Source organism: Parasteatoda tepidariorum, chromosome 8 (assembly GCF_982258835.1).
Source record: "Parasteatoda tepidariorum strain Cologne lab strain chromosome 8, Ptep-v5.0, whole genome shotgun sequence".
NCBI lineage: Eukaryota > Metazoa > Arthropoda > Arachnida > Araneae > Theridiidae > Parasteatoda > Parasteatoda tepidariorum.
The window spans coordinates 22,651,425-22,664,841 of NC_141762.1; the positions used below are offsets into that span (position 1 = coordinate 22,651,425).

The following is a 13,417-nucleotide window of genomic DNA, read 5'->3' on the forward strand; positions in this document are numbered from 1 at the left end:
CCAGACCTTTAGGAAGACGAAATAAGGCGATATTAGTTAATAATACTTTTGCGCGAGACTTATATCATCACAACAATTAAAAAAGGAAATAGTTTTTCTCTTTCTTGAATTAGTTTTATTATGTTTTAGGGACTCAGAGGATAGAGCGTTCACTTCCCAATTTGCTTCCTCGGGTTCAAATCCCAGCGGTGGCTGCTTGATACGAGCTTTGTTCCCGGCTCACACCGAACACAATGCTGACAAAAAATATCGTCAATGGTAGAGGGATCAAAAGTTAGAATCCCCTTGAAATCGGGTTTACTCTGGCTGGTTTTCATGGTTTTCCTCTCCATGTGACACAAATACGGGTTAGTTATATTCAAACAGTCCTTCGTGTCCCAATGCAGGAGTTTCGCTGTCTTCTGGATAGGGCTTAAAAAACAAGGCTGCGGAGGTGAACATTGATAGCTATGAACTCTGAATTGGGTGGCTGTTCAAAGCTGATTATAAAATAAAATATCATTCTGAAATATAGAACTATTAAGACTGAGTCCTGAGAAGTTGATAATCCGATGATTAGATCGAAAACTTTTCCGGATGTTCCCTTTTCTGCGCACTGTACGTTTATACGTTGTTGTTGCCGTAGGCTATTAAGGCACTGGGGTTGTGATTGTTCTTGTTTTCCAGTGGCGCCATCTATGGCCAAGACTTCGACTTCTGCCTAACGTATACGTCACACCCGTTTATAGGGCTGACCCATTCATGCATCTATTTATTAATCCGCAAATCGTAATTTTGAATGGAACCAGAGACGATCAATCTTCAATTCAGTACAACCAGAAGCATAATTTGTTATGGAAATATGGAGGACTTTGTGACCCAGCAGATTTAACATGCGGCAGCCAGAATTTACTATACCGTCAGCCAGCTATATTCGAACTCCCTACCAGGCTATCCCGACCCCATACGTTTATATAAATTAGGATTACTCCATGTCATAAATGTTCCAAAAATTAATAATTTTAAAAATAAAGAGCCAAAAATTCATATTGAGTTTTCTTTCTTTAAATATTTTCATAAATACATGCTAATATATTCACAATCGTCACGAAATTCAGTGAATGGATGCGAATTTTAACTAAAAGTTAAAAGGCAATTTTCTCCAACTACTTTAACAAGCAGTCCCACTTAGCGTTGCTATTTGTCACTTAAAGCTCTAATTATCTCCACGGGGACCCAGCTGTAGTGGAGATTTACTCTTTCGACATTGTTTAAAGTTCTTCGCAAATAGAACCTTATTATTTTTCGATCACGCTCCTGAGTACTAAATAATAAGGAAACTAAATAACTTATTGAATATGCTGTTCTTAAATTTATTGTGTTTTACATTTAGAAACACTATTACTATGTTTTATTCTTAAGGTATTTAAAATTCCTAAACAAACTCAGAAAAAGTTATTTTTGCAAATCACTTTGAGACAGGAAGAAGTTAAATATTTCGTAAAATTTTAAAATGTTATTTTGTGAATCGAAATTGCATTTTATGAACGTTATTAAATGTTATTTGTTTTTGTAAATGTTATTTCATGAATCGTTAATGCCTTGAGCAATAAATCGTATTCAAATAGGCATAATGATGGTTTAAGCACAATTTTTAAGACGACACAGTGCGCTGAGTAAAGGAATGTTGCAGAAACTACCAGAATATGGTAAGTATTACCCATAATATTATTATTTTTATATATTTAAAACTATATCATAATTATAATATTATAATTATTATTATATATTTAAAACTATAATATTATTATAATATTATTATTATTTTTAATATGTGATGAAATGTTTAAATATTTGGCAATTTTATCATGATACCTTAGAGCATGGACAAAAAACCAAATAGTCGGTTAAATTTGGTTTTCACTTCTATATTTTTTTTGCGAAATGCATGGTAATGGGAACTATGATTTTAAAAACCAGAGTTTCCGGTTAATCTTTACCATTTTAAGGAAAAAATTACCAAATGAATGATTTCAATATTGTGGCTTTATTAACCCGAGTCATGTTTTTCTTCTTTACCAGAAATGTCATTAACATACAGTACGGTAATTTTATCAGATTTTTTTCCCGTTTGGTAAAGGCATAAAGCTGTCAATTTAAAGGACAGGGATCTATGTTTTTTCAAATAAAAGCAATACACTTGTACAATCAACCTGGAAACAAGACTTTCGGTGTAAATATTTCATTGTTTTAAATACTTCAATAATATTTCAGGTCAATTTAATTATAAAAAATATTAACTGTAATTAAATAAACAAATAGAAATTTCCTTGAATTTAAACTTGGTAAACGTAGGTACATAAATAAATGATTATTAAGTATACATTACAAATATTCTCCTTGCGCACGCATAAACTGTATTCTTGAGAAATTATCACAAAATTTGGATTTCTAGTACCTGATATAACCTAACATAACATTCATGATATTCGTTGTGTGAAAGGAAACTCTTCATTAGAAATTTCCAAAAAAGCAGGAATAGTTAAAAAAAAAAAAAAAAATTTGTTTGAAGAGATTTATACTTGCCAAAAACTTATTTAAACTATATAATTTATGCATGATTTTTTTTTTCCTTTGTGCATAACAAATTCTTCGCTTTTTAAATCTTACTGTCCCATTATGCAATCCACCGGTGTAGTTTCTTTACTGATCAATAGAGGTATACAACTACACTACAGTATACTGTGTTAGAATATAACGGGCAGTGGCACTTATTCTTAGAAACATCAGTGCAGGGTTAGCCTGGCAATATCATTTAACCTTAAAGAAATATCAGTTTAGGGTGTGCCAGACAAATATACACAGGGCAGTGATGCCTAACATTAAAAAATGTCAGTGCAGGGTAAACTGGGCATATATATATATACCGGACAGAGGCACATAATCTTCGAAAACATCAGTATAGGGTATATTGGGAAGTGTCTACCGTGGAGTCGCATTTCACTTTCGACAAACTTCAGGGTGGGATATATCGGGAGAATGTATTTCAGGTAATGTCACTAAAAGAACAAAACTAAAAGAAACATAACATATACAACCTTATAAATGTTTGAGGTAAAACTATATACACTGGTGTGCAAAACCTAAGCAACAAGTGGTTTTTCGGCCACAGCTCCCCAACAAAGTATAAGATAGCCATGAAATTGCAGTATAATATGCACGTAATTCAGTAGAAAGATTATTTGTATGCAAATTTTAGAAGTAAAACGTCGAAGGTGATGTAAGTGTACGTAAACTTTGTGGGTCGGTCAAAGCTGTTATAAAAGGATGAAGATCACCGTAGTTAAAGACATTCGCTGCAAGTGTAAGTGATTTGTTTTGTGAAACATGTCTTCAAGAAATCATTTAGACGACTTTACTCGAGGAAGAATGATTGGGAAGCTTGAGGAGGGGCGTAGTGTGACCAGTGTTGCCGAAGAGTTCGGGATCAACAAAAGTGTTGTTTCTCGTGCTTGGAATGCCTTTAAAACTACTGGTACAGCTGTTTGGAAGGTTGGTGGTGGCCGTCCAAGGAAAACAACACCAAGAGATGACCATTACATTGTCCACCAGGCGAAAAGAAACCGTTTTCAGTCAGCGAGCGCCATATCTCTGCAACTGTGCACAGCCACAAAATGACAAGTATCAAGATTTACAGTGACCAGACGCCTCCATAAAGGTGGCTTATTTGCTAGACGTCCTGAACGCTGCATACCTTTAAAAGTTAGTCATCGGCGACCATCGTTTAAGTACAAAATAATGTACATCATATTCAAATTTCAAGTCAATCGGATAATTTCTTGTAGAGTTATGACAAAAAACGCACTTGTTGCTTACGTTTTGCACATCAGTGTATTATACAAGTAAATCCCATACTGAGATCCGACTCAATTTTCCTTTAAAGTTTCAACCTGGAGAATATATATTAAACAAAAAATAGCAGACAAACAAAAAAATTTTTTTTAATTATCTTTTTCATCAAATATCGTGGAAATTTAAACATGTTTGAGTGCATTGTTCTGAAAGACATTAAATATAGTTTAACTTCAAACCTTTATGTAAAGTACCAATTTTCACCTTTTTTCTGCTTGTTTTCAAAACGACACATTTTTAAAAAGGTTCAAGTATGGTCATCAGAGATGCGCAAGTTTCGAAGAATTTTTAACGTTTTCGATCGTATTTTTCTGTTTAAAACTTTATGCATAATTTTCTTTCAAAACTTCATGAAAAATTTTAATTTTTTTTTCTTTTTTTAATATTCGAAAATAGCATAGGTTCAACCGTGTTGTATGCAGCCCGGTAAAGTATAACCAATGAAGGTTTTAGTGTTTAAAAAAAGTTAAAAAATATTTTTTTAAAGATATGTTATGGTGTTATTATTTTCGAATATACCACAGAAACTTATCACGCCTATTCAAATTCTAAAATATTGCTGATTAACGAAAGGAACACTTTGTAATCTTTTTAAATAGTGACTGAAAAATTATTGAACTAATTTTTTGACCCACATTCTCAGAAATATCCCTTTAATGTTGAAAAATAATATTCGAAAAGTAATAAGAGGCGGAATTCGTGAAAGTGGATCTTATTTAAATGTTGTCGATCAAGTTTAACCATAATATCGCGTAATAAAAACTAGCAAAATAATAATAAGGTTTAAATTATCAGCTTTAAGGCTGCTGATACTACGATAATATAGTTCAACAGGATACCAAATTCTTAACAATTTAAGGACCCATTTTAAAGTCAATTCTCTTATAAAAATTTCATTACCACAAAAACTGCATCAACAGTTTTAAATTCTATAATATGAGAAAAACAGAAAATACGCCGTTAATTGACTTTTGGGACTGGTTCTAAATACAAACTATATTAAATACTAACAGAAACAACAATAAAATAATGTCTATAATTCCTCGTCATATAGGCAGTGGATTCCTGAAGTAAATGAAATAGTTAAAGGTTAAATTAAATAGTTACCAGCTGCTCTGGCATCTCGGCATGCTTCATACATGTCTACTTTGATTTCAGAATTATCGTCTGCCAGAGCCTCTCCCAGAGTTACGAATCTTTCGATGGCAACATGGACAGCCTGCCCACAGCGAACGATCGCACTTAAAGCCTTATCTCCTCTAAGTGTCCGCTCCCTGGGATTATACGAGGACATCTGTAAAAAAATATTTTAAAAATAAGAAAATGACACGGACCATAACAAGTCAAATATTTATTGATAATAATAATATAAAAAAGTCTGTTAACCACTGAGTTTTCTCTTTGAAAATTAGTTCCAATTTTTTTTTTCAAAATGGTACACAGCATTTCTTAAATATTGTGAATCCACCAATTTTTTTTCTTATAAAACTCATTTTTCAAATCTTATCATTTTTACAGCCATAAGAGCATAATGGTTAAGGCAAGAATTTGCCATTGGGCATGATTATGGTTAAATCTACGATGGAAACATGAAACCCACTCATAAGCAGCAGCTTGCCTGGTAAGGAAGGTGGCAATGCTGACCAAATTGCCACTATCATAACAGTGATCTGAAAAATTTGGATGCTTAACCTCTATTACCCTTTGACAGAAGAATGATTCTTACTGGGGATTTACTTTTTTTTTGAAATTTTATAACTACTTATGCACACATACTTTATACCTTTAATCATCTCTGTGAACTTTCTCTCTTATAAGGGTTGATAAATTTTCAGCTAATTATATATTTCTTTCCACTTTTGCTTTTAAACAACTTAATTGGTAATTCTTTTGTTTTTTCATAAACAATCGAGACGAAAAGATTTCAATTAGACATTAAGTTTGAATATTTATGTAAAAAAAATATTAAAAACGATGGTATGGATTTTTTTACTAGATTTTTACAATATTCTGATTTTTTGGAATCAGCTGGCTGCACTGCCTCAAAAATCAGAACAATAAGGATAAAAATTTTAAAGATAAAGAGGAAAACTTTTAAACCCTTATAATTTCTTTAATTGTCATTACGTGGTCTAATTAAAAATGAAGTGATTTGTAAAATATCGTAGTTAAATTTCTAAATTTTAGTGCTTAATATACGCAGCATGAATGCTCAATTAATTACTTTTTTGTAATTTTGAGATATGGAAAGAACTACGAAATAACGTTTTCAAATATTTAATTTTTTTTTAAAAATGTGTTACTTTTTCAGATTTTTCATATTTCCTTACATGAAACAGTGAAGGCTTTCAAGTTGAGTCCCATATCTGTTAGATCCATTATTGAAATTTCCATTTCCACGCAATCGGAAAAAAAAAATCATCTGTTCGAGTTTTTCCAACAACGTTATTTATTATGTTTAATTGGACGAGTTAAAAATATTATCAAAACAAACCAAAGAATGACACTTCAGAATTACATATCAATATATTTCTAAGAAACAATGTTAGTAGAGTGCAACGACTCATTAAAAACAGGGAGTTCCATAATTATTTCTGCCCTCCCGATTAATGCTCGTCATTCAAATCTCAGTAGGGCATATTTGTTAACCTCCCTTTCAAAGGCACAATATTACGTTCGTCCCACAGTAAGGACAGATGGCACAGAGAACGGAAGAACGTACATGCCTTCTCCAGGATTCGAACCGAAGACTTTTTGATATGAAGTCAGTTCCCTGATCACTACCAAATCCGACAGGAGGGAGTTCCATTAAAACACACCTTAATTACATGATACAAATAAATACAGGGTGATTCTAAAAAGGTGGGCAAAATTTTAGGAAATGATAGTACACACCCAAGCAAACAATTTTTATCAAAGAATGCAATGTCGAAAACAAAGCGCAAAGGTGCTGGCGCATTTGGAAAGTTGTTTGATGCAAACGTGAAAGCTCCATTCCTGCGCTGCGTTACTTGTTGCCAAGCTTTCGGCTGCTGCAGGGAAAGTTCGTGATATGGCAGGTGTGTCTCAGAAAGTTCGCCTATCTTTTCTTCGCCGTTGTACTGCGTGTATAGCCGCTGCCGGCCACTGTTTTGAACACTTATTGTTATCACATGCCATTAAATTTGCTTTTATAGCTTAACTTCATCGTTCTTTGGATGTTTTTGCCTCATATAAGAACATAAACTTTGACGGCCTCTGGCGGTTTTGCGTTTTGTTTTCGACCATGCATTCTTTGATAAAAAATTGTTTGTTTGGGTGTGTACTATCACTTCCTGAAATTTTGCCCATATTTTTAGAATCACCCTGTATATGAACCGAAATAAAAATCGCTATCAAAATTTATTAAATTCCTATTTAGGGAGATTAAAAAAAAAGCATAAAGTTGTTTGAAAATGTTTGTTGTTGTTGTTAATTTACGTCGCACTAGAGCTGCACAATGGGCTATTGGCGACGGTCTGGGAAACATCCCGGGGGATGATCCGAAGACATGCCATCACAATTTTGATCCTCTGCGGAGGGGATGGCACCCTCGCTTCGGTAGCCCGACGACCTGCGCGCGAAGTCGAGCACTTTACGGTAGCACAGTTTAACAAGGACCAATACCGCACACCCTCGGTCCCTACGCAGACCAAGTGGTCACCCACCCGCACACTGACCGTAGCCAGTGATGCTTGACTTCGGTGATCTACTGGGAACCGTGTCTTAACGATCAGTCCACTGCGGGACTGAAAATGTTTGTATAACGTATATATAAATAGAAATGAAAATTTACTTAACAATAATATTAATAATTTCAGCAGATCTGATGAAAACTTGAATATCGTTTAAATCAGAGTGTACACTGTATAAAATTCCAGAGCGAAATACGATAGAAATACCAGCATTCAAGATTACAGTACTTTGATTCAATATAAATAGTTCAACTTTAAGCCATAATAGTACTTATAACTTTAAGGCGGATACAAGTTCGCTTCAATCTTACTAAGACTTTAAATTGGACTGTATTTTCGTTTAAGTTGAACTATAGTATAACTCCGAAAAAGATTCTGTATCAAATTATGGTAAAAAGTACCGACACTCAGTGAACCGGTACTTTTTTACCGTAATATCGATTTTTACTGGAACATGTTACGGAGCAAAAAAAAAATCGGAGATACCATCATTTTTACAGTAATAATTACCGTAATATAACTAAATCGTTCTAATTAAATAAATAGTACTGCAAAAATTACTGTACAATATTTTACTGTTGGAAAAGGATTTTGCAGTAAAATGGATGTTACGATTGATTCACCCGAAGTGGCGATACCTTTAACGTAATTTTTCGTACCGGGATTCTTTTTAGTGCAGTTCTCAGAAAAAGTCCACTGACTCCACACCTCTGATTTTGAAGATACATAAAAAATTTTACCAGATTCGGTGATATATTGATTTTTTAGATTTTAGAGATAAGTAAGCATTCTTGCAGATAGTTGGAAGATTTTAGAGTTAGTAAGATTTCTTGCAGTTTTAATGACACGTAATGATTTTTTTTACTGAACTCACCATTTCTTTTATAACAAAATGAAGTAACAATTTAAAGAACTCCTGATTTTTTTTTATTTCATGCTGACAGGCAATTCTAAACCAACTTTTTCAACTGTAAAAGACATTTTCGAGCAACTTAATAAGAAACGTTACACCGAGGCATAGTTAAGCTTGTCACAGAAAATGTTAAAGGAAACTTTAGACTCGAAGATTTTGTACGAACAAAAAGATTTAGCGAGAAAGCTTTGAGCTTTAGTTAGAAATTTCGATTTTTGTTGTTTGCTTTTCTCTGTCACGATTTCAAGGAATTGTTGGAAATCATTTTATTTGTGTGAGTTTCTTAAATTTGGACGACGGTTGTTGGTGCTCTGAACAAAATCCATATCATTTTTTTTTAACATTGTTGAAAACATTGGAGTTGGTACGGTATGGTTTAAAAATATAAATGAATTGATCTGGAATTGATTCGCTGCAAGCGTATGAATTTAAACTGTTTGTAAATCTATTATTATTAAAATAATTAACCATGCATTTGTTATACATCCGTTTATACCTTTATTTAATTATTATTATTACATTTTATACTTTAACCTTCTTTTCAAATTTCCAGGACTTTTGAAAAATATCCTAAAGTTTAAATTTAAAATAATATGCATTTTTTATGATATTTTTTATTTTATTATAATGTAGAGCTTTGGTAAATTATGCGCGGATCGATGGATTCTATGTATACTCTCCTTAGCATTGTTCTAATATGTTATTTTCAATAACTAATTAAAATAATGGCTATTTGAAATTTAGCATTTTTCTTTTAATCTTCTTTTAAAGTGTTTTACACTATGCCAATGTCCCACATTGGACAGATATTTGGATACCGTTCTTAGTAGTTTACCGAAGTCAAGTATCAATGGCAGTGATAAGTAAGTATCACTGGCAAGTATCACTGGCGTGATTGTCCACTTCGATCTACCTGCAAAATGACCGGGGTGTGTGGTATCCGTCCTAGTTTAACGAAACTACCTCTAAGTGTTCAACTTCACAAACAGGTCATCGAGCTACGAAATTGAGGGAGACATCCCCTCTGCAGGAGATTAAAATTTTGAAGACAGCGACGTAAATAAAGTAGTACTAGTACCACAATAGATCAAGTGTTAAAAATATATTATCATTTACTCCATCTATTTCAGTACATTACAGTCCCGCAGTGGACTGATCATTAAGACACGGTTCCCAGCAGATCACCGAAATCAAGCATCACTGGCTGCGGCCAGTGTGCGGGTGGGTGACCACTTGAATCAGTGTGCTTAGGGACCGAGGGTGTGCTGTATTGGTCCTCGTTAAACTGTTCTACCGTAAAGTGCTCGACTTCGCGTGCAGGTCGTCGGGCTACCGAAGCGGGGATGCCATCCCTTCTGCAGAGGATCAAAATTGTGATGGCATGTCTTCGGATCATCCTCAGGGATGTTTCCCAGACTGTCGCCAATAGCCCATTGTGTAGCTCTAGTGCGAAGTAAATGAACAACAACAACAGTATATCACATGAACTCCGTAATCTTTAGTCTTTAACGTAAGTTTGCGTGCCTCAAATTATCACAAACATTTTTATTGTTTAAACAAATTAGCAGCAATATTTTCAGCATCTGAAGTCAACCCCCATTGTATTTAAAATAAGTACCAATATTTTGAGCGTCTCAATAAAGCCCCATTATTTTGAAGGTCTCAAATAACTCCTTATTTTGGTAAATTAGCCCTGATATTTTGAGTTCTCAAACTGGCACTATTATTTTGAGAGTCTCAAATTATTTCCATTATTTCAAGTGTCTAAAACTAACCCGATTTTTTTCAACATCTCAAATTAACCCTATTTAAGTTAGTGTTTTATGCTCATAATTTTAATTGCCTCTCATTTCCCTTATTAACTTTAGTGGCTCTTATTTACCATGCAACTTTTTTTGCACCACATATTAGCACTGTAATGATTTCAAATTAGAAAAAAACTAGTGAACTGTTTGAAATTCGCGTGAGTTGATAAAGGATGCAAGACATGAGTATTGCTAGTTTGTTTACCGAAAATAAAACACTGTTAGATATAGTTTTGTATTTTTAAGGAATGTTTTGTTTTAATTAATAAAGTAATCTTTTTTTTTATTTCTAGCTGTAGCACTTGGTATCATGTATGGCAGTACTTTTACTTTCGTTACTTGTACCGCCGGTACAAGTAAAAAATACGTACTTTTACTTGTACTTTCGTTACTTTTTTAGGGAAAAAGTACAAGTATTTGTAACGGAAATGTCGAAGGAAATCGTTACGTTTTTCTAAAACTCAGTAAGTTTTCTTAAAAAAAAAAAAAAAAGATTAAATTAAAAAAAATATGCTTATGTTTTTTTAATTTATGAAATTAATGTGCAATAGATATGCATTCACAGCTAAATTCGTGTTTAAATACATTTTGTTTCAACTTATACTGCACATTCAATTATTTTTTACTAGCTCAAAGATCACAAAGGTATCTGAAACCCCGTGTTAGCTTAGTTTATGTTTGTGCTTTTAAAACGCGCTTCTATAGAGTAAAACAATTTTAAATCAATGGTAATTTAAATAAATAAAAATAATAAACTAGAAATAAAAATCAATAGATAAAATTTCTTTTTCGTGCAAATCCATAGAAAGTTTAATATTAAAATTACATTTGATTTTTAAATTGTATTATACGATTATATTATAAAATTATATTATAATATCCCTCCGAATTTAAAAATAAATTAATGTCCATAACTTTCAAAATTAAAAATAATTAAATAAATAACAACAATTTTGCAACAACATTAAAGAACCTAAGAATATTATTCAATAAAATTTCAGGTTACTTTGAATTTTTGATTTCCTAGAAATGTACTTTTAAATCATTATTTTTTTTGTTTAGTACTTGTACTTTTACTTGTACTTTTTACTCGTTACTTTTTAAAATAAGAACTTTTTACTTTTTACTCGTTACTTTTTTAAAAATACTTTACTTTTACTCGTTACTTTTTAAAAGTAACGCTGCCATGTATGCTTGGTATACGTCAATCGTCAGCAAAAAACACTCAAAACAAACATATTTAAAAAAAATAGCGAGTTAAAACAGAAAGTGGCAAAAGTAGAACAGTTTGTCTCATAAATGCTACAAGTAACTGTCACAGAATTACTCCAAGATGCTTAGCATCCAGCACACAGTCCTTATTGCATAACACACAATTAGGGGCAGATAGTAAGGATTATGAATGTAGATATGTAGTTAATGGTTTTAAATAACTAGAATTTACTAGTCGCCTTCGGTGACTACCTCGGTCACCTTTTAAAATTATCGAGCACAACATATAAACTTTAATGGTAACCAAGGAATACTCAACACAACTGCATCCGATTCTTCAATCCATTCTCAAATTCTGACACTTTCATTTGTTTAAAACTGTATATTAACCGACTTTTCCTATATCTCGCTTCTTCCTGTGACTTTGCCTGCTCGGAAGTATACTTTGATTTCAGCTTAAACTAATTTCAATACATGTCGCGATATTGTCCAAGTTTTTCATGTGTTGAATGTAAGTAATAATTTAAAATCTGGCCGACAAGCATTAAATCATGCAAATCACCATAAGTACAAATTCAGAAAGAATTTATCTATCTATCTATCTATCTATCTATCTATCTATCTATCTATATATATATATATATATATATATATATATATATATATATATATATATATATATATATATATATATATATATATATATATATATATATATATATATATATATATATATATATATATATATATATATATATATATATATATATATATATATATATATATATATATATATATATATATATATATTTCAAAAACTTTTAATTTTTTGAGTCAAATTAATCTACATATATTTTAATGCACTGTTAAATTTATATTTTGTAAATATTAATTCTGATAAATGGAATTTAAATAAATCATTCCTTAGTTCCAAAGTAACTATCTTTTCCTTAGATTTTAGAGTTAATTAAGCACAAAATTTGTTGATAGCTGAACAATGTTTATTTTTATTATTTAGCCATATACGGATCTTTATTTTATTATTTAACCATACAATCTCCAGAGAGGAAGCTCTTCACTGAGAAGCAATTGTTACAACAGCATTGCGGCACATTATCACCGTTTATTGCTTAAAATTTCTACAGTTATTTTTTTAGAAAGGATAAAAAATAAATCGAAATAATTACTTTATAACTATTTTTTATTATTTTTATTCTATAAAAAATTTCTTATTTCTTTAATTTTATTAAAAAATTTTATTGCTATAAAAAACAAAATTATTCAAAATAAATACTTAACGTATAACTAACAATTCAACTCCACTTAAGACAACTTTATAAAAATAATCAAAGTAAATATTTAACGTATGACTAATCTTTCGATCCTACTTAAGACATTACTTAAAGCAACCTAACAGAATGAATGATAACTAATGTGTTGCCAATAGATTGAGAAGTATTCAAGTTCAGGGCACTACCTAAGAGAAATCTGTATCAAGATCAATTAGTAAATGATTATTTTAATCATGATGTGATTTGACTCTGTTTGACTCTTTACTTAGAGTAATTAAAGCACCTACATTTGAGTATATCTTATTACCAATACTGATATTTTGAACTTTTACTATGGCATCTTAAATTTTTGAATGCGCAAAAATAATATTTCTTGTGTTTGTGAGAGACAATGTGTGCTGTTTGTGTTTGTAAGAGAGATCAATTCACCCAACAAGGGATGAATTTTTGAAGAATTTTTAAAATCACTAATTAATTTTACCACTAAAATTGTTTCCTCCATAATAAGTAGCAATTTTGCTAACTTTTGTTTATTCACAAAAGTTAAGTCTCAAAGGATACATTTCCTGGCTTTAAAAATTAAATTTAGAT

At 31.6% G+C, this 13,417-nt stretch overlaps 1 protein-coding gene across 1 annotated transcript in view; it reads right to left on the bottom strand.

Annotated features, from left to right (window-relative positions):
• The window catches only part of LOC107442117 (alpha-catulin), a 313,254-nt gene that overhangs the window by 167,580 nt on the left and 132,257 nt on the right, over positions 1 to 13,417 (bottom strand). Inside the window, exon 2 of the mRNA XM_087149981.1 lies at positions 4,999 to 5,185. Coding sequence (XP_087006107.1) covers positions 4,999 to 5,185 — 187 coding nt within the window. The remainder of the gene's footprint in view (positions 1 to 4,998; positions 5,186 to 13,417) is intronic.